The sequence below is a fragment of the Alligator mississippiensis genome, chromosome 5 (genome assembly GCF_030867095.1).
Source record: "Alligator mississippiensis isolate rAllMis1 chromosome 5, rAllMis1, whole genome shotgun sequence".
NCBI lineage: Eukaryota > Metazoa > Chordata > Crocodylia > Alligatoridae > Alligator > Alligator mississippiensis.
Window position 1 is genome coordinate 54,584,888 of NC_081828.1, and position 21,125 is coordinate 54,606,012.

The 21,125-nt window shown below is 47.4% G+C and overlaps 1 protein-coding gene across 1 annotated transcript in view; it reads right to left on the reverse strand.

The window, feature by feature from the left end:
• COLGALT2 (collagen beta(1-O)galactosyltransferase 2) overlaps nt 1-20,463 on the reverse strand; it is a 116,350-nt gene extending 95,887 nt beyond the window's left edge. The window contains exon 1 of the mRNA XM_006260628.4: nt 20,122-20,463. Coding sequence (XP_006260690.3) covers nt 20,122-20,369 — 248 coding nt within the window. The 5' untranslated portion in view covers nt 20,370-20,463. The remainder of the gene's footprint in view (nt 1-20,121) is intronic.
• Between the last annotated feature and the right edge of the window lie 662 nt (nt 20,464-21,125).

Consider the following 21,125-nt stretch of genomic DNA (forward strand, 5'->3'; position numbering starts at 1 on the left):
CATTTTATGTTTACCCAAAATAGAGGATTCAACTTAAACAAAAAGAAACCTAAAAAACACAAGCCAATTAAATCCTCTAGAATTAAATTCCTGCCTGATTCAAAAACTAATCTGGTTAAAGGACCTTGTCTTCCATTTCTCATATAAGTGCAGGATATTTCTACAAATGATTCAACACTATACAGACCAGGATGTGACTATATTGATTTTCAGACTGTCTCCATGATTAAGCCTTGTAATTAAGTCTGCTCTACACCACTTATGTCAATAGTACCTATAGCATGACGATCTTTCATTTAAATGTATTCACCAGTTTCTCAGTCATCTGGCTGCATTTCAAACTATCACAAATTTTTATTACACATCTGTTGATTTTTCAGAAAGAAAGCTGAGGGTGTTCTCCGATGTCCAAAAATGTGCTCAGGTCACTGACATAGATGGGGCATTACTCAGAGGCTGGGAAATTTTTCAGACTTTTTAAAGTACTGAAAACAGTCATCTTACTGTTAAAATCAGATTCAGCCACTGAATGAAGCAAACATTTTATTCATCTAAAGAAAACCTCAGTGCAGTTTTGTGTTTTTATAAATTCTCTTTCCCTTCCTAGCCTTCACATGTTTACCCATATCCTTACGCATTTTCCATCTTTATCAGCATCCATGCTTTCTATCAAGCTAATTTTACATCCTTTTTTTTTCTCTGAAACCTTCTTTCAATTTAAGTCCTATTCATTTTCTGAACTCAAATTCCAGAGCTGTAGGTGCTGCTATAATTTCTGGAAAATAAGAGAGTGCAAGAATGGGTTATGAAGGACACATTCCACATTTAAATGGGCACATAAACTCAACTCATTCCTGCCCAGGGCAGGGGGTCAGACTCGATGGTCTAATAGGTCCCTTCCGACCCTAACATCTATGAAACTATGAACATATACCAAAAGTGAGAGTACTGCAGGCTGGAAGTGTTTAACTCATAGACCACTCTGTCAGCTGCCTGGAGATCACCCTCAGGAAATGTTTGAAGAAGTTCTGCTGATATATTGAAGTAATAACTACCCCATGTGAATATAAAAGAAAAAGGGGAGTGACAGGAGAAGGAAATCTATGATATTAGCTGACCCATGAAAGAAGGTGCAGCCACGTATGTCATGGGGAAGAGCTTATGTTGATCTTTGTGGTATTGTCCTTTCCTTTTTCAATTGAGGAAGCAACTTTTACACATTGCATGTGTTGAACAGTTGCCTCTTCCAAGATGCTGTTACAGCTTTTCCCAGTCAAAAACCTTGCCTTCAGTCTCCCAACAGTTTTTCCATCCACACACAAACACAGTTCATTTCACTGAAGATACTGATATCCATTTGTGTATATGGCACTGTGCCTGGTTAAAAATTAATTGTATCGTTGCCCATGGAACACGACTATAAACATGGCTATATACTATGTTAATACACACACACATATAGATACATACATACACATACGCATACATACACACACACACACACACACATATATCACAACACTTTCTTGTGCAGGATGTAAAATAAAACATTTAATTTCAGACTTCTAATGACTTCCAGTTTAAAAAAGCAGGAGTCACTTGCACTTGTTCTCAATATAACTAATGTTTCATAGTTTCATAGTAGCTAGGGTCAGGAGGGACCTGAACAGATCATCTAGCCTGACCCCCTGCCACAGGCAGGAATGAATGCTGGGTTCATAAGACCCCAGACAGGTGATCATCCAACCTCCTCTTGAATTTGCCCAAGGTAGAGGCAAGGACCACTTCCCTGGGAAGTTGGTTCCAGATTTTGGCCACCCTAACTGTAAAATATTGCCTTCTGATCTCTAACCTAAACCTATTCTCCATCAGCTTATTACCACTGTTCCTTGTCACCGCAGGTGGTGCTGTGTAGAAAAGGGCTCTGCCTATTTGCTGTTGATCTCCCCTGATGAGCTTGTAGTCAGCCACCAGGTCCCCCCTCAGCCTCCTCTTGCTGAGGCTGAACAGGTTCAGGTCCCTCAGTCTCTCCTTGTAGGGCCTGTCCTGCTGCCCTCTCACCAAGCGGGTGGCCCTCCTCTGAACCCTCTCAAGCTGGCCACATCCCTTTTGAAGTGCGGCACCCTGTACTGGATGAAGTACTCCAACTGCAGCCTGACCAAAGTCGCATAGAGGGTGAGTATCACTTCTCTGGACCGGCTTGAGATGCACCTTTGGATGCATGACAAGGTATGGCTGGCCTTGCTGGCTGCAGTCTGGCATTGGCAGCTCACATTCATCTTGGAGTCAATAATGACTCCAATAACCCTTTCCGCCTCTGTGCTTTCAAGAAGGAAACTCCCCAACTTGTATGTATGCTGTGGATTCCTTCTCCCAAGGTGCAGCACCCTGCATTTGTCTATGTTGAACCCCATCCTATTCTCATCTGCCCACTTTTGTAGTCTGTCTAAATCTAGTTGCAGCCTTTCTCTCCCTTCAAGTGTGTCCACCTCGCCCCACATCTTAGTGTCATCAGCAAACTTGGACAGCGTGCTTTCCACCCCCTCATCCAAGTCGCTGATGAAGATGTTAAACAATGCGGGCCCGAGGACCAAGCCCTGGGGTACCCCACAGCTCACATCTCGCCAGGTTGAGTACAACCCATCCACCACTACTCTCTGGGTGCACCCCATCAGCCAAGTTTTTACCCATTCAACTGTGCAGGCATCAATGCCGCAGTCACTTAATTTATTGATGAGGATGGGGTGAGAGACAGTGTCAAAGGCCTTCTTAAAGTCTAGAAAGACTATGTCCACAACAACACCATCATCCAAGGATTTAGTTACTTGGTCATAAAAGGCAATCAGGTTGGTCTGGCAGGACCTGCCTTGATTAACCCATACTGATTGCCCCTGAGCATGATCTCCCCTGCAGGCCCCCCACAGATGTGCTCCTTGATGATCGTCTCCAAGACCTTCTCGAGCACCAAGGTGAGGCTTACAGGCCTATAATTACTTGGGTCCTCCTTCCTCCCCTTCTTGAAAATAGGGACCACATTAGCCAGTTTCCAATCCCCTGGCACCTGACCAGATGACCACAAATGCTCATATAGCCAGGCCAAGGGCTCTGCAATGACCCCTGCCAGCTCCCTCAACACCCTTGGGTGGAGGGCATCTGGACCTGCAGATTTAAAAATGTCTAGCCCTTCCAGAAGATCCCTAACTACATCTGTGCTGACTGAAGGCTTGATAGAGCTATCCCCAAGATTGTCCCTACCTCTGGTAGGTGGGATATCCCGGTCCCTGTTCAGGAAAACAGAGGCAAAGAAACTGTTAAAAATATCAGCTTTCTTGTCTAGCGTGGCCACCAGATTACCGTTTGTGTCTTGCGGGGTCCTACATTGCCTGGTGCCCTCTTCTTGCTCCCAATGTACTTGAAAAAGGACTTTTTGTTGTCCTTAATCCTGGTCGCTAGCCTAAGTTCCATCTCTACCTTGGCCTTCCTTGGCTTCCCGGGCTGAGGAGGAGTACTCCTCCGTGGTGATATCTCCTCCCTTCCACTGGTTGTACGCTCCCCTTTTAGTCCTCAGGCATTGCTGAATGCCCTTGCTGAGCCAAGGGGGTTCCTGAGCACTCTTACCCCCCTTGCTTCTCTCAGGGACTGTTATCCTTTGGGCCTGGAGGATCGCCCCCTTAAGGTACGACCATCCCTCATGGACTCCCATCTCCTCTACCTTCTGGGCCCTTAATACCTCCCCCACTAGTCTCCTAAGCTCACTGAAGTTGGCCCTTCTGAAGTCAAGGGCTTTAGCCTTGGTGTGAATGTTTTGGTTATATCAATGACAAGTTGAAGTACACTGGCTCCTGCTTTGTGAAACTGGTCATTACAATCCAGAAACTAAGCTCAATCTATCTCCTTATTTATAAAATTTATAAAATGCCCATCACCATAACATTAAGACTGTATAGTGGAAGCTGAACTATAGATAAAGATGGAACCTCCATCTTGAAAGTGGTTAGAGCAAATGAGCGGCAATCAGGACTCAAATTCTATTCATAGCTTTGCAATGACTAGAACAGAAATGTAAAGTCACTCAGGAAGTCCTTACACATGCTACAAAGGTGGGCTGGCGCTTTAATTAAGAGCAGCTCCCAAGAGCCATTCTAATTAAAGTTCCTGCAGCATCTGGTGTATTCAGCATCCTGTGCTTCAAAACAGTGCCCCCTCCGCCATTTTGAAGTACAGAGATACTGAATACACAAGATGCTGAGGCTGCTGGGGGGTGCTAATTAACATGCTCCAGCAGACTTGATTAATTGAGTCTTTTCCAATGCACCGTAATTACAGCATATTGGAGCAGGCATCCCATATGTTTACAGGTACCCTGTATGTCCACACTTCAGTTTACCAGCCTGTAAAATAGAAACAGTACTACCAAACCTCCAGAAACATGGCAAGGCTTTAAAGTGTTTATGAAGCACTTTTATAGTATCTTGTGATTTTTTAGGATCTAAAAGAGGAAGTGGGTGGGGGTGGGGAGGATTCTGCCATTCGAATATGAGATCTTTGGATACTCTGGTGTATTCTTAAATGGACAGTAACAGAAAAGGAAAGGAAAGCAGACAGGCTGTCTGCAGTGCCTCAGCGAGGATATACCATTCAGTAGGCACATCTACATGTACATTAATGTGCTTTAGTTAATGTGCATTTAATCTAGTACCTCTGGGCATGAATAGACGTGTTCTGGGGATGGGGGGGAGTGGAGTGCTTTAATTAGAGTGGTTCTAGGAGCTACTCTAATTAAGGCCCCGAGAGCATCAAGTGTATCAACATCCCCGCATTAAAAAATCGCAGCGAGGGTGTTTTAACTAAAGCTCATCAATCAAATGAGCTTCAGTTAAAGTGCTCCCACCATCATTTTTCAGAGCAGGGACACTGATAAAAATGATGCTGCAGTCTGCTCCCCATGCTGTAATTACAATGCGTCAGAGCAGCCTCACTGCACCTCGTCTATATGTGCCCTCTATTGTGAGGTACTAGAAAAATGCTTATTAGCCCAGCTCAGTGAACATTAACTAAAGAGCATGGTTTTTAGTGCCACTTTAATGCACATTAGTGAAGGCACACAGTTGCTTCAGTGATGCTTTACTGCACAACAGGCTAATACGCATTAAAGTGCGCATGTAGACACACCCAGTGTTGTATTATTAATGAGTTCTTTTTACATCTTTTGCAGGGGCAACTTGTGTTTGAGAAGCACAAATTCTCAAATGAGGCAAAAAGCTACTGTAAACTGTACACTGGATGTGACCTGTACGTATCCTACGAATCAGCCAAGACTTTAAGGGAGTTAGCTTGAAATTCCTACCCTGACCATAGTTAGTGACCCTGGAGGCCAAGAAAAGAAGGAAGTGAATTTGCTTCTAGTATAATCATGCATTTGGCTTAGAACCTATCTTCAAAATTATCAGGGAGAGAACTCACCAAGTTATCTCCATCTATTCCTACTGAATTGGAAGGACTTTTAAATAGGGACATGCAGGGTGAAGGATGTATCTGTCTGATTCCCATTAGTTTCATCAGAATGATCGGACTAAATGAAGGAGTTTTTTGAGATTGAGGTATAAAACTGGAACACGGTGATGAACTTCCAGCTTCACCTTGAAGCATGTGTGTGATGGCAGGCAGAAAAATGCCACAAACATCCACTAATTTTGTGCACCCCAATATTGATCTCTCTATCTTGAGATACCAAAGGTTTAATTTTCAGGTGTCAGAATTGCAAGTGCCCAATCATAGGCCCAAAGTGTTTCAAATTGGGCAGTCAAAGCCGAGGTCCCCAAAAAAATCAGCGGATTTTTTTTACTGCTGTGGGGCCTTGATCCCTCTATAGCTTGTTGTAGTCTCTTCCAAGTCTTTAGGGATTTCATTGTGCAGCCAGATAACAAAAGCAAATCTATATTAGTAATCAGGCTAATCACAGTTCATTCTCTTTAGATTTACTCCAAAATTCTTTGCCTTTCTCTTGAGCCTTTTGTACTTCAAAGGTGGCATCATTTGATTGTTGACTCTGGACTCTGCTTATGTCAAAGGATGGGTTAAAGTAACAGGGAACTGGGGTGGCACGGGCACTAAGACACACAGCTGCTAGCCCAGAGCTGGCAAGTTCAAGGTCATAGCAGAAGTGCTCATGATGCAGCCTGTCAGATTCCAATGAATCTGGAAATTCTGCTAAATAGTTTGTCACAAAGACATGAAAATGGAAGGAAGGTACAGTAAAAACCCAAGTTGGGGGGTGGGGAGAGAGGGAACGTAAGCAAGTTTCAGACAAACTCTAAGTGTTGTTGACAACTGACAGATTGCAAGCCAGCAGCTGAGACCCTGTTACTGGAAAGGGAGAAGTAATCAAGGCACAAAAGCCTTACAGTTAGAAAGAGCTGTAAGTTGGAAGGCAAAATTGCATACAGCATTATAACCAGGGATCCGGGTTTTCCGTTTCCCACAGAAAAACGGAGAAAGCCACAGCTTCCCTGTTTTTAAACGGGAGAAAACACAGACTTTGTCTTTTAGCAGACAAATCTGCGGATTCTCTGCTTTTGCAAAGAGCTCTTGCAGGCTGGCACAGCTTCAGCTTGCAAGAGCCAATTGCAAAAAGGGCAGGAAACCCCCAGCCTTGGCGGGAGGGGGGAGGGCGGGGCCTGAGCCTCTGAGGCAGCCAACGCTGGGCTCAGGCTCAGACTTGCCCTTCGCCCCTGGAGCACGCAGGTAAGTGGGGCTGTGGGGCAGGGCTGGGGAAGATGGTTGGGGGCTGAGGGAGCAGGGGGTGCTACCGGCCCCAGGCGGCACATCGCAGCTGGGAGCAGGGCCAGGGGGTGAGGGCAGGGGTGCCCCTCTGCAGGAGGGGGGCTTGGCGGGCAAGTGATACAGGGTGCCGCCCGGCCAGCTGCCCAGAGGAGGTGGAGAGGGAGGCTGGCATGCAGCTGGAACACAGCTCCACGGCCGACTCTGCAGCCACGTCAAGGGATGGGGGTGCAACGGGGGGGCGGGGGCTTGGGCTTGTACTCAGCGGCCACTGCCACTTACCTGGAGGCCCATGATGGCCATGACGGCTGCTGCCTACGAAATCTCCCGCTGCCGCCGCGGAGCCATGCCTGGAGCTGTGCAGCTGGCTGCTGGCCAGCAGTGGCAGCGTGGTGGTGGCTGGGTGGCACACAGCCACCACCACCACCCTGCGCTGTGCCGCTGCCATTGGCCGCACAGCTCTGAGCACAGCTCTGCAGTGGCAGCAGGAGGTTTTATAGGCAGCAGCAGTCACCACTGGCACGGGAAGCCACTGCCGCTTACCTGTGTGGCCGCCCGTGCCAGCAGTGACTGCCGCTGCCTATAAAACCTCCTGCTGCCACTGCAGAACTGTGCTTGGAGCTATGCGGCCAGCGGCAGCAGCGCAGGGTGGTGGTGGGGATGGCTGCATGCCACCCAGCCACCACCATGCTGCCGCCCGGCAGCCAGCTGCACAGCTCCAGGCGTGGCTCACCGGCGGCAGCAGGAGGTTTTGTAGGCAGCAGCCGTCACTGCCATCATGGGCCTCCAGGTAAGTGGCAGCAGCCACCACATGCAAGCCCAAAGCCCCGCTCTGCGCCCCCATCCCTTGCCGTGGCTGCAGCGTCGGCCACAGAGCTGTGCTCTGGCTGCATACTGTCACAACCAAATTAAGTAGTGCCCATGTCACAAACAAGTAATAACCATTTAAAACAGTTTTTTCTGCACTAGGTTAACTAAGGGTTAACAATAATGATAGTAACCGCTTTTTTCTGTGCATGTCAAAAAGAAATTTATTGCTGTGCCACTAACAGAGATAAAAACTTTTGCCTTCTTTGCTTTATATAAATCATTATAATTGGTCAAAGAAAACAAGGAGTAACCCTGTGAAAATAACACCCTAGCAAAGACCGCTAGATAATTGGCGATCCTAATTAGATTTATGATGTGGCGAAAAACAATTGGCTATCATACAAACAAAACCCGCTTACATTTTTCGCAAAGTCGAAGACAACTCTGCCCACACCTTGGAGTAAATCTGACAATTTGATCAGTTGTCAGCGTCTTCCCGCCGCAACCTCCCTGGCGTACCCTTGCCTCGCATGCCCGATAAGCCGACCGCCGGCCCGTATATATATATATCTGCAGAACGACTGAACGACGATCTCTAAGCTATAACTAAGTATCTCTGACCTCCGTCTTACACCACCTTGACGTGAGTAAACAATCTTGCTTTGCAACCGATAAGCGTCCGCCTAATTAATTCTACTCCATGCGTCACAAGTACCTGCCTGACGAACGCTTAACTACCCGGGTGGGAGTCAGGGAGAGCTGCTGGCCGGCTGCCCTGGGTCCCGACACATACCAGCCTCCTTCTCCTCCTCCGCTGTGCAACATGTGTGTGGCCCACACATGACAGGCACCATCACACTGCTCCCCGCATCGCTTTCCCGCAAAGCCCCCCTGCAGAAGGGCACCCCTATCCTCACCCCCTGGCCCTGCTCCCAGCTGTGATGTGCCGCCTGGAGCCAGCAGCACCCCCTGCTCCCTCAGCCCCCAACCATCTTCCCCAGCCCTGTGCCACAGCACCCAAGCCCCACTTACCTCTAGGATCCAGGGGCAAAGGCCATGGCTCCACGGTAGCAGTGCTTGCCTGCAAAGCCTACCCACCCTGCATGCAACTGCCTCCACCCCATGCTGCTGCGGAGCCATGCAGTTGGTTGCAGGGCATGCCGCTGCATACAAGTCCCCCATTTCACCCCCCGGCCGGGTGGCACATATGTGGCTCACACACGGTGGTTGCTACTGCACTGCTGCTGCTGCACCCTGTTCCATTTGCCCACAAAGCCATGCAGGTGACTATGGGATAGTAGCGCAGGGTGCAGTGGCAGAGTTGCGATGGCAGCCTTCACGTGCGAACCTCCTGTCAGGCCGGCTGGCATGTGTGTGGCCCACAGAGTGGCACCCCTGCCCTCACCCCCCGGCCCTGCTCCTGGGATTGGGCACAGGGGCACACTCCCCCCCTTCTTGATCTATCCTCCCAGCACTTTCCTTTTCCCCCGCCCTGCCCCGCCCCTTCCCCACACACACACTTACCTGTTGGGGTGGGTGTCAGTGTCTGTGTCTGCAGGTCTGGGGGGCTGTTGCAAGGGGCATCAGGAGGGCTGTTAAGACTGTGGGGAGGAGTGCGGGGCACCAGGAACACTGGGAGGGCTGTGGGGGGCCTTTAATTTTTATCACGGATTTTGAGTTTTTAAATCAATCAGAGAATTTGCAATTTTTAATCAAAGGAAACCAGGATCCCTGATTATAACTCATTGTTGAAGTCAGGTGCCTGTTAGACAGACCAGAACTCTTTCACAGAAGATATGAGACTTGAAATGAACTGGAAGACAAGAGCCCATCTGTAGGGTGGGCTGGAGAAACAACACAGACATTCTAAACAACCTCTCTTTTCACTTTACTTAGCCTGAAATTTTGATGAGTATGGGCCACATTTAGCCTTAATTCCCCTTGAAGTTGAGGGCAAAAACATCAATGCAAGCATGCTTCCACTAAAACCAAGGAAATTAAATGCAAAGAAGTTGAACTAATATTGCATCTGAGACATCATCCCAGAGGAAGGAAATTCCAAGTAAAGTCAGCCCAGCACCCTGTGTTCTGCTTAGTATTCTCTATGCACCACATCAGTTTTTCAGAAAGTCCCATACCACTGAAAAACATAACAGATGGGTAACTATAGACAGCTCCAAATGCTTTTGTTTGTGCAATATGTGAATAGCAATCTATTTATAAAAAAATCTCTCCAGGGCCACATGAAGCCAGCCCGTTTTGTTCAGATAAATAACCAAGTGCTGCAGTAAATAAAGAAACATTAAATATGCCCTGGTGGGTTTATGGTTTTCTGTTCAGTCTGTCATGGTTACAGGATTAAGTGCCCTACTAACCTCTTTTCTGTCTTTCCAGTGCAATCCTTCCCACCACTGGATTTGCACCTTTCTCTCTCCACAGTTGTCTTACACTTGAAGGCCCTGCCACATGTTCAAATTAAGAACTTGGATAGGAACCAGCTAGAGTTGTTATACATTTTCAAGCACTAATTTGCAGCTAGTTGGCTCTCTTTATTGCTGGATGCTCATTTTTATGGTGTGATAATTACTTTGTACTTGCGGCCAGTCTAAATGCCTTGCATGATTAGACAGTTAATTCTGTAATATATGTAATGTGTAGCAAGGGTAGGCCTCGGAGGGGCCTTGGTGTACAGTATTCCATGAAACAACCATTCATACCCAGCATGTACAACCTAACTTAGACACCAGTTTTTCCCCTTCAGGAGTTTGACAAGAAGCTTACAGCAATCAGCCTTCTTAAAACAAACAGCATTGTTTACTTTATCAGCAAAAACAACGTATAAATAAAACAATTTTAAAATGACAGCCCAGGTACATGTCTGTCTTCTTTAAATGGTGATGGTGACAGTAACCTCAGCTAGTTTCTGAAGCCACAGAAGCCTCTTTAAGAGAGGGCCCCTTTTTAAATCTACCATGGATCCTATGTGTTCCTGGTCACTGGCCCTATAATCAAAGCCAGTTTTGTTAGTATGGTGCAGAGAAGGCAAAAAATCCAAGTGAAAAGCTCAGTGTTGTTGGTTAACAAATCTCAAGTATTAGCTCAGAGTCATTCTTCTTTCTACTTGTTGCTCCAGACAACACTATTGAGCTAACTTAAAATTCACATAATAAACATTCCAACAAAAAGGCCAACATACAGCATGCATAAATTATCACACATCCCAGACTATTAAATCGTCAGTTGGTACACCTTAGAAAAGTGTTAATGAAGTCAATGGAGCTGACCCTTTCTTCCACTGGAATCACAGTTATTTGTAAAATTGTTATTTTTGTTGCTATCTTGCTTATCTATTCATAATTGTGTTAGTCTTATCTTTGTATACACATTGTAAACACTGAGATAAATCACAGGCAGACAAGGTTCTTTGGGTGAATCTGATATCTTTTATTAGACCAACTTAAAGTTTTAAGTCGGTCTAATAAAAGATATCAGATTCACCCAAAGAACCTTGTCTGCCTATGTCCTTAGACCAACATGGCTACAACCTACACCCCTGAGATAAATCATAAGGGATTTTAGAGTTCTTAACAAAGATGCTGATATCCTGAATTGAGATCTGCAGCACAAAGAAACTTAGGGAGTCCTGTCAGGGCTCATTAATTCTAAAACTGTCCCTAAAGTTATGTCATACTAGATTATTATGTACCACTCAACTGACTTTATTCAAATAACAGCTTAAAGATATGTTATATTCCATTACCACATGCAGAAGCATATGATGGGCCAACTTCTGTTTTCAATTATGTACATACAGGCATATGAAATTGGGTATAATGAATCTGCATGGAGCTTAAGCGAAAGTATCGTTTAGCTTCGATCTGTTAATGACATTTAACACTGAATTATGAGCCACGCTAGCAAAATCAGCCTGTGGATACCACCAATTACAAAACAAGTAAAAACAGTAAAAGTATACAGTTACTTGGTATTACCAGGCTAGAAATGTTATTCTGTGGTCGATATTTTACAGTGGTTGTTGGTACAGGTATAAAGAGAAAAGCGCCTTTTAACCTCATAGTTTTAAATATAAATAAGTGTGCACATGTACCATATACATATAAGACAAACCATAAGTGGACCAGACATGAACAAACATCAAATTATGATAGAAATGCAATGGTCTTCCAGGAGACAGAAAGTATTATTAAAGATAGTATGTTTATTAATCTGGGAAGGGCTGACACATTTCACATGGAAGTCTTGCACCTATATACTTCTGTCTTAGAAAAGTAAGGGTGTTATGTGTGGTAAATAAATGTCTGGAGCACAGTGTTTTTACACATATATGCTGGAGTTAAGAGGTAGGGAATGTCTTTGAACCACCCATCAATTCTGGTTGATGTTATCTAATTGTTGAATCATAAAAGGCCTCAGTGTATGGGGAATCCTCCATTCGCTGATAAGGGCTATGCCATCACCCTCCCAGATCAGGACTGATGACAGATTCATAGATTCATAGAGGTTAGGGTCGGAAGGGACCTCAATAGATCATCGAGTCCGACCCCCTGCATAAGCAGGAAAAAGAGTGCTGGGTCTAGATGACCCCAGCTAGATGCTCATCCAACCTCCTCTTGAAGACCCCCAGGGTAGGGGAGAGCACCACCTCCCTTGGGAGCCCGTTCCAGACCTTGGCCACTCGAACTGTGAAGAAGTTCTTCCTGATGTCCAATCTAAATCTGCTCTCTGCTAGCTTGTCGCCATTATTTCTTCTAACCCCCGGGGGCGCCTTGGTGAATAAATACTCACCAATTCCCTTCTGTGCCCCCGTGATGAACTTAAAGGCAGCCACAAGGTCGCCTCTCAACCTTCTCTTGCGGAGGCTGAAAAGGTCCAGTTTCTCTAGTCTCTCCTCGTAGGGCTTGGTCTGCAGGCCCTTGACCATACGAGTGGCCCTTCTCTGGACCCTCTCCAGGTTATCTGCGTCCTTCTTGAAGTGTGGCGCCCAGAATTGCACACAGTACTCCAACTGCGGTCTGACCAGCGCCCGATAGAGGAGAAGTATTACCTCCTTGGACCTATTCGTCATGCATCTGCTGATGCACGATAAAGTGCCATTGGCTTTAGATTGTTAGAACACAACTGCCTATTCAGATGGAGGCACTGTGGGTTAGCTGAAGCTGAGGTGGACCCCTTGGCTCCAAATTCTCTACAGGGAGCGTGGGTTTGGGAAGGGGAAAATTCTTAAACACAGAACAAAGACACCAGCATGTTGATCCTGAATTTTAGAGCCAAATAACAGGATAAGTAGGGGAAGACTCACAAAGACACCAGGGAAGCTCAAACAGCTGTAAAGAACATAGTTTTGTAGCAGGGGACACTTTAACTGTGGAGTCAGCCAAAGTAAAAGGAAGCAAGCTGATCTAGTTCAGAGAAGACAGGTTGTAAGCTGCAGAATAAGGATCTTGGGGACCCAAGGGAACCCCAAGTTAAGCCCAAAAGTGTTTCAGAGTGGCAGAGAGAGGCAAGAAAAAAATCAGAGTGGTTTTATGTAACAGAGGCCAAGGCCCCTGTCACCTGAGCAGGGGAAAACAGCGGGATACTGCAGCAGAGAAGAACAAGCTGGCTATCAAACCCAAGTGGAAGCCCCTGTGTGTGGCTGGGATGCCACATGACAGGAAGGGGTGGGGCTTCAGCACAAATAAGCCCAGTTTCTGAGGCCAAGAAGGCAATGTTGCCCTGCCTCCTGTAGGGAGAGGAGCTTCTGGGAGAGAAGGGTTGCAGGAGATAGACACCCAAGAGAGCTGGGATGAGAGGACTCCAAGGGAGGTATGATGCCTGTGGGGAACAGAACCAGTGTAGGGAGACTTGTACTTAGTAAAGCAGCATGCTTATGTTTTTGTTGCTTTTAAGCTTAATGCTAGAGGCCCAGGTTGTGGCTATGGGGAAGGTGTGGAGGCCATGGAGGGCTGCCTGTTGGGGCACTCTGAGATAGGCAGCCTAGCCTGGGGTCAGAGACCCAGAGGGCTAAGGGCTGGTCTGAGGCACAAGACACCAGGGCAGGGCCAGGGACCCAGAGCACATGAGTGAGAGACAAGGGTAGGGCCCAGAAGCCAAAGTCTGGGGCAGTAAACATGAGCTGAAGGGCAGTCAGAATAATGGAGCTAAGGCAAGGAAGGCTGAGACCCAAACAAGGGTTCAAGGCCTGAGGGCCAAAAACCAGATGTGGCGCCAAATGACGCCCTCCAGATCAACATTGGGTAACGTCTGCAAGGCATAGGCACAGCTAAAGGGGAAGGCGGAGGACACAAATATAGCCCATAAGGCAACGGGTCCCCTGAGGCACTGATAGGGCCAGGATGGTCACAACTCTGTGCCCAAGGAGCAGGACTGCGGTCAGTTGGTTACGGGACATACCAGTTGGCTGAAGTGAAATAGGGCTCTGGGACCCTGGGGCAGCCTCCCTTAATATTATAACAGTTACATCAAGGAATGGCAGGCGATGAAAAGAGGAAGGTACCCCAAGGAGCTTGTGGCAGCAGGAGTCATATGGTCACTAGAGTACCACCCCTGGGGCATGGTCTTGCTACAGTTTATTACTCTGTTTAGAACAGTATATTTTCATGTTATTTAAGTAAATAGTACCCTGTTTTGACAGTCCTGTGTGAAATCTGCTTGTCATGTGCTCCACCTGTCACAAAACCCAAAAGAATTAAATATGGACCCAGAACGCAACACTGGTAACCCAGTCTGTGGGTAGATTTACCTTAGGTTATACTTTGAACTGTCCAACCCCTGAGTCAGCCATAGGATTTCAAAAGGGGATACATATGGCCAGTGTATCTCAGACAGGGGCAGTGCCCTGGTTTTTCTTGTTTTTTGTTTTATATGAATGGAGATCATGGATAAATCCAGAATTTTGTAAGGAAGAGGGGGGAAGGGGGTTGATACTGTGTTTAGTGACCTGTCACCTCCCCTCCATTTTCCCCCTTCCTCAGCCACTGCTGTGGCTGTCTCCACTGTCCCTGTCTGCCCCGAGGGCAGGGGAGGGAAGGTTGAAGGGGAGGCTCCAGAGCCACTTCTGCCCTACTCCAGCTGGGCTGCAGGTGAAGCCAGATTCAGCCAGAGACAGCAGCAACAATGGCAGCCTTTCCCCATGACTGCTCCCAAGGTGACAGGGAACACCCTGGGGACCAAGCCAGCCACTGTTGCGTCTTTGGCTGAACCACAGCAGGAAGGCTGTAGAGTGCCTCACCCCTGGGTCAGTAGAAGTAGCAGAAGCAGCAGGCAGGTGACAGAGGGAAAATAGGAGGGGATGTGCCATGGTGGGGAAAAGAGTGGGAAATGTTGCTGTCCTTGGGGACTGCCACACTTGCTTTTACACCTTTTAGAACCCATGTATGTAGGTCAGATCTGACTTTTCTCTATTATCCAGATACATGAGAGAAGAGGGTCCTAAAATAATGCTGGGTTCCTGGCCATATGAATAGCAGTCAACCCATCCATTATTATGTCAAACTAATAGAAGAAAATAGGTTCTAAGAACATAAGAGAGAAACTGACAAGTCTAGTCTCATCATTCAAGCTGAGTGAAAAATAAGTTTGAGATATAGATATATAAAAGGTAATAATCTAATGCACTGGTCATATATAAAGACATATCGAGCAATCGCATGGGAAATACAAGCCCAAACACAGCACAGTGTGAACTCCAACTTTCTTCAGTGATTAATATTTAGCATGGAAGTTTAAAATGAATCTTGCTTCACTAACTGAATTCCCCACATGTACATTCCTTCCTATTTGAAAATGATGTTTGCAATGAAAAAAGAACAGGCCACAAGTTGTCATGACTCCATTGGCATTCACCAGCTATAAGCTGCTACTGTGTGGTGTAGTTCTCAGGATGTCAGGACTGAAAACCCCTCCCATCTAATAAAATGTAACTACATCATTACCCCTTTAAACTTAAGCCATTCTTAATGCTTCTTGTTCCACAGTCCATCAGTAACAAGTTTCCTCCAGTCTCTTAGGATTTACCTCAAGCCTTGTTCAAATAATGTCTCTCATCTATTGTATATTCTATTACTTAAAAAGTAGGCATGGAAAAATTCATTTTACAAAATTTAAGTCTCTGTACTACAGAATAAGCTTTTAGGTGCATCACATCTGATCCACTGACTCTCATTGAGCTCAGTATGCAATGGTTTAGTCTCAGAGTCGTAGGCAAGGGAACTCCATGGATGACAATAAGACCTGGTTCACAACTCAGAAACAAGAAATTTTTGAGTACAAAATTATGGGCATTTTTCTACTGCTTCACTGTAGGTCTATTCAACAGATGTATCCAGTCCCCTTGGATGTTTCACTATTCATATGAGAACTAGATAAACCATGAGCAGGTGTAGCGAGGCTCCTGAAAAATAACTTAAAAAGGAAAGTAGAACTAATCCTGTATTAACAACCCAAATACCACGTGCCTGAGTCTGTAATTGAGGTTCTGCTGGACACAACTTTGTATTCTATCAGCCAAGTTCAAACTGACAATAATTTGCAAACAAAAATTATTTACATTCAGTGAAATGGACCTGAGAGAGAGATGGCATGATCCCCCTCTCAGACAGAAGAAATGAAATAGCACTAATGAAAGACTGCCAAGATCAGAAGCAAGCCCATTGTTTCTAGTTCAGCCTCACTAAATGCCTTCGTATCAGTTTAGGTGAGACGAGTAAGATTGTAACTTCAATGTCAAATTGACCTGAGAGAGCTGCAACTCATTTTTCAGCCTCTTGCAATGTCGCCAGCCAAATTCTCTGACATTCTTGCCAAGTTCCTCCAGCGAGAAAGAGAGTCAGGACCTAGTATTCCTAATGTGCAAAACAAGCATGCAAAAAAAAGAGCCACCAAAACAAAGCTTTTACGACATCTTACATGGCATAAATGAGAAGTAAGAGTCACAAACAAAAGGTTCCCTTCTGCAGCTGACTTTTAGCAAAGACCCATAATAATTCTAAAGGAAGATTCCTTCTATTACACCCACATTTTCTAACTCTCTCAAGCTCCTCCTGGATTAACAGGATATTGAAACTGGCACAGTCCTAATACTGCTGAACATGCCAATAAAGATATCAACTGCACACAGTCAAAAACTATATTAAAAGATTTAACTTGACGCTGGTTGAGAAAACAAGGAAAAGCAGCCATTACAAGGGAATGGCCACAATATTGTTCAGCATGATACAACCAGGATTCAACTGAATCGTTTTCTTCAGGTACCCTGGTATGGCTGGGCATTGGAAGCAGTTCATCTCCCGGATTTTTGGAAGCTTCTGCCACAAAGTTATGAATTTTTAGGGCCAAACTTTGGTCAGTTTTTCAATGTGGATAAGGTTTATGGGGAGGGCCTTTGTATCCTCCTTCCTGTCATTAAACCAGCAGTAGCTACAACTGCAATCCCAGGGATTGCTCCTTGCTAGAACACCTTTGAAGTTGACAGAGTTCTAAATTAAGTGTAATTAGCAAATAGAAAATTCTCTACCATCAGTGGTGCGCTCCACTGAGCAGATCAGAGGAGTCTGAGGCTCTTGGCAAGAGGATTAAAGAGCTTGGAGCGCAAGTGTTGTTCTCATCAATCCTCTCAGTGGAAGACAAGGGCCCAGGCAGGGACCATCACTCATGGAAGGAAATGCATGACTGAAATGGTGCTCTTGATGTGAAAACTTCGGTTTCTTCAGCAATGGGTGGGTGTTTGGAGAAGAGGGCTGTTATCAGGAGACAGGGATCCATCTAACCAGAACTGGAAAGAGCATTTTTGGGCATTGTCATACCAACCTATTACTGTAAGAAGAACTTTAAACTAGGTTCCATGGGGGATGGTCAACAAAAACCTTCAGCAGAAGAGCACACAATCCAGATGGGAAAGGACTAGAAAAAGCAGCTGAACTCTGGGAAAGCACCAGAGAGCCACAGGACAGCACCAAGTGATGCAAAAGGGAAACAATTAAGTGGGAATAAAAAAAAAAAATCCAATGCAAGAGGGATGGGAAACAAGCAGGATGAGCTAGAAGAACTAGAATCTGATTGGTAACACAGAGCCCTGGTGGGACTGGAACGGCAACATCTCAGTCTGTACTGTTTCAGATGGGCAGGGTTGGAAGAAAAAAGTGGTAGTGTCACCTTGTATGTCAAAAATACATGCACCTGTTCCCTGGTGCAGGAGGAAGGTAACGGATTGGAATGTATTTGGGTGATGGCAAAAGGTGAAAGATAGGCAATATGGTGCTATAGAAAGACAGACTGAAAGATAAAGATGAGAGGGCTGGAAGCTTCTAAGTGGCAGAGTATTGGAAACCAAAAAAGAAACTACTCCAACATGATGGAAGCACAAGAATGGTAAGGGACCAACTGGCTGTATGAGGAGCTTTTAGGGTGCTTCAAATGCAAGAGGAAAGCATACAAGCAAAAGGAAGATGGGCAGATCACCAAGGAAGCATATCAGGAAACAGCAATGACTTGCAGGGACAAAATCGGGATAGCAAAGGTAAAAAGTGAGCTGCACCTGATGAGGGAAGTTGAAGACAACAAGAAGAATACGCTGTGAGTATGCTGGCCAAAAATGAAAGACCAAGAAAACTGTGGATCTACTGTTAAATAGCCAGGACAAACTCTATGAAGAACATGCAAAGATAGAGCTACTCCACATCTACTTTGACTCAGTCTTCACAGAAAAGAGAAGCTGTGACCAGATACCCAATAAGGATTATCTGGATAAGGAAGGGGACAATCTGAGGGATAAAATAACAAAGGAAACAGTCAGATGGTTCTGAATGAATTCAAGTCGGTAGGACCTGGCATGAGGAGAGACTAAAGGAAGCAGACATGTTTAGCTTGAAGAAAAGGCAATTAAGAGGGGACACAATAGCAGTCATTCTTCAAACATCTGAAGGGCTATACAGAAGAGGGAAAACACCTTTTCTTTCTCTCTTGCTGCAGAGAACAGGACACAGACCAATGGCTTGAAGTTGCTACAAAGTAGGTTTAGACTGGATATCAGGAAAATGGCTTTACTATCAGAATAGTGAGGCATGAAAATAGGCTGCCTACAAAACAAACCATTCCAGAATCTAGTCTGCTTTGTGATCAGGCTTGTACTTACGCTGTGAATGTTATACAGCTGAATCTTAGGAAAGGTCCAAAGCCTAGTAACACTTAATCTAATAAACATCTAATAAAAGTTGCAAGCTTTTACTCTAATTTACTCTACTTTATTCAACAGCAAAACTTCCACTCCTGTAAAAGGACTGGGTACCTCCTTAGCAAACCATGCACGTTCTTAAATAATTCTCTCAAACAAGCTGAGTTGTGTGTCAGCAAAACGTTTCTCAACACACAAATGCTTAAAACATGCATTCATCATTCATTCACTAACAGCACCTTGTACACCTAAAAGCCATTGTGCGTTCAGAAACGCAACACATACACTAACATTATAAACCACAAAACTGAGATCATCTTTTTCTAAATAAGGTTGTGTGGCAATTAAAATTCATCCCTTCTTCAGCCACGAATTTTCTATAAAGCCCTGCAGAGCATCTGAAGGAAAATAAGCACTATGTGGCAACATTTACCCAAACTCATACAAGTAATTTCATGAACTGTCCGTTGGCATCAACAGGGTCTACACCCGTCTTGCTGCAGCAGCTGAGTTGTGAATCCAGAGCCCCCCTGTAGTCACTAGAGGGATTACACCCTAAACCGGCACTTTTTCAAATTCTTGCCATGTAAAAGTACTTAGTGCTACAGATCCCATCCACTAGTTTTTGTCACTCCCGTCAGGGATTAATCACTCTGGCGAGCGGAAGAGAACGTTTTCTCCTTTCAGATACATCCGTGGGCTACCCGGACTGCAGCCTGGGCTCTCTCCTCACTGCCCCGCACACACATTATTCCTGGGCTGTTGAAGAGCCACAGCTCTTAATTGCATGTCGTGGCAGCGCCAGGATGCTACCATGGCCCCTGGTGCTCCAAGGAGAAAAAAACTGGAAGCAAGGATTTTTGCAGGTGGGCTCTCTTATTGGCCCAACTGCGTAGTTAGGAGGGACAGAGACAAGCTTGGGGACACCAAGTGCCCTTCCCTCTGCTCTAGCTGCCTCCGTGTTTTTCTCAGCGACCTGAGGAAGGGTGCTTAGTACCCTGCGCGCCTCTCATCTCTTCAGCCGAGATGACCGGCAGACATCCTGGCGTCTCTCAGCACCTGCCTTTCACACGACCCCGTCCAGCAGCTCCATCTGCTGTGGGCGCCCCCGAGGAGAGGGCGGGCCAAGGTGTCGGGGGCCGCTTCCCGCCCGGCTTCCCAGGGCTGCGTGAGCGCGCCGCCCGGCTGCGGTGCAGCTGCTCACGCTGGCGGCAGCCGAGCCCGCGCGGCGGCCGGTCTCCCGGCTCTCACGTGGGCTGCGTTTGCCATGGGAGGGGACCCCGGCCGGGCGAGGGCCCCCCCGGCCCGGCCCGGCCCGGCCCGGCCCGACCCCCACTCACCAGACGGCGACGCGGCTCTTGGGGTAGTCGAGGCGCTCCAGGCAGCCGAGGAAGGCGGGCAGCGCGTGCGCGGCGTTGCGGGCCAGCAGGGCCAGGAGCACGGTGGGCTGCTGCAGCCGGGACTCGGCGGAGGGCTGCGGCTCGGGCTCGGGCTCGGGCTCGGCCCGGCAGCCGCCGCCGGCCCCCAGCAGGCAGAGCAGCAGCAGCAGCACCGGGCGGCGGGACCGCGGCGCCGGCAGCGCAGCCATGTCCGCCCGCGGGGCCGGGTGCGACCGGGCTGCAGCGCTGCGCACCGGGGCGCGGGCGGGGCCTGCGCGGGCGCCCCCCCTCCGCCCGCCGGGCTCCCGCCCCTGGAGCAGCCGCTCCGCTCCCGCTCCTCGGAGCAGCCGGGGGGCACCAGCTGCCTTGGCCGCACCGCACGGGTCTGGACCGGCCCCTGCGCGGGGGGAGACCTGGCCATGCCCCCGTTCCTTGAGAGGTGGGCTGGGAGCGGCCGTGCCCCCTTCCTCGAGAGGCTAGCTTTCCTCTAAGGGACTGGCCTGAACCCCGGGCACCGCTGGCAACACCTAGCACATGCACCCCCTGAGCTTGGCGGTGCACCCCCTGCAAAAAGCGCTGCGGGCAGTCACCGTTATCCCCCCCCCCGCTCCCTTGCCGCCGACACTGTCTGTGCACAGTCCCTGATCGCTGTTGGCTGTCGCTGGCGGCGTCTGTGGGTGGTCGGCAACTGCCAGTCGGCGCTCACCACCCCCCTTCCCCGCTACCGACACCTGCAGGAGCTCCCTGCTTGCCCCCACGGCCAACACCGCCCCGTTGCCTGCGGGCAGTCTCTGTGCCCCCCCAGCCTCCGGGGGCACGCAGCGTTCATGCAGGGCACAGAGGAATGGTGCCCACCTGGCCTGCCCTGGGCCCTGCATCCAGCCTGTGCTCAGATCAGGCATTGCCCATCCAGCCTGGGAGGGAAGACGGATGAGCTCCATTGTGCTAGTGTATATAAAACTAAA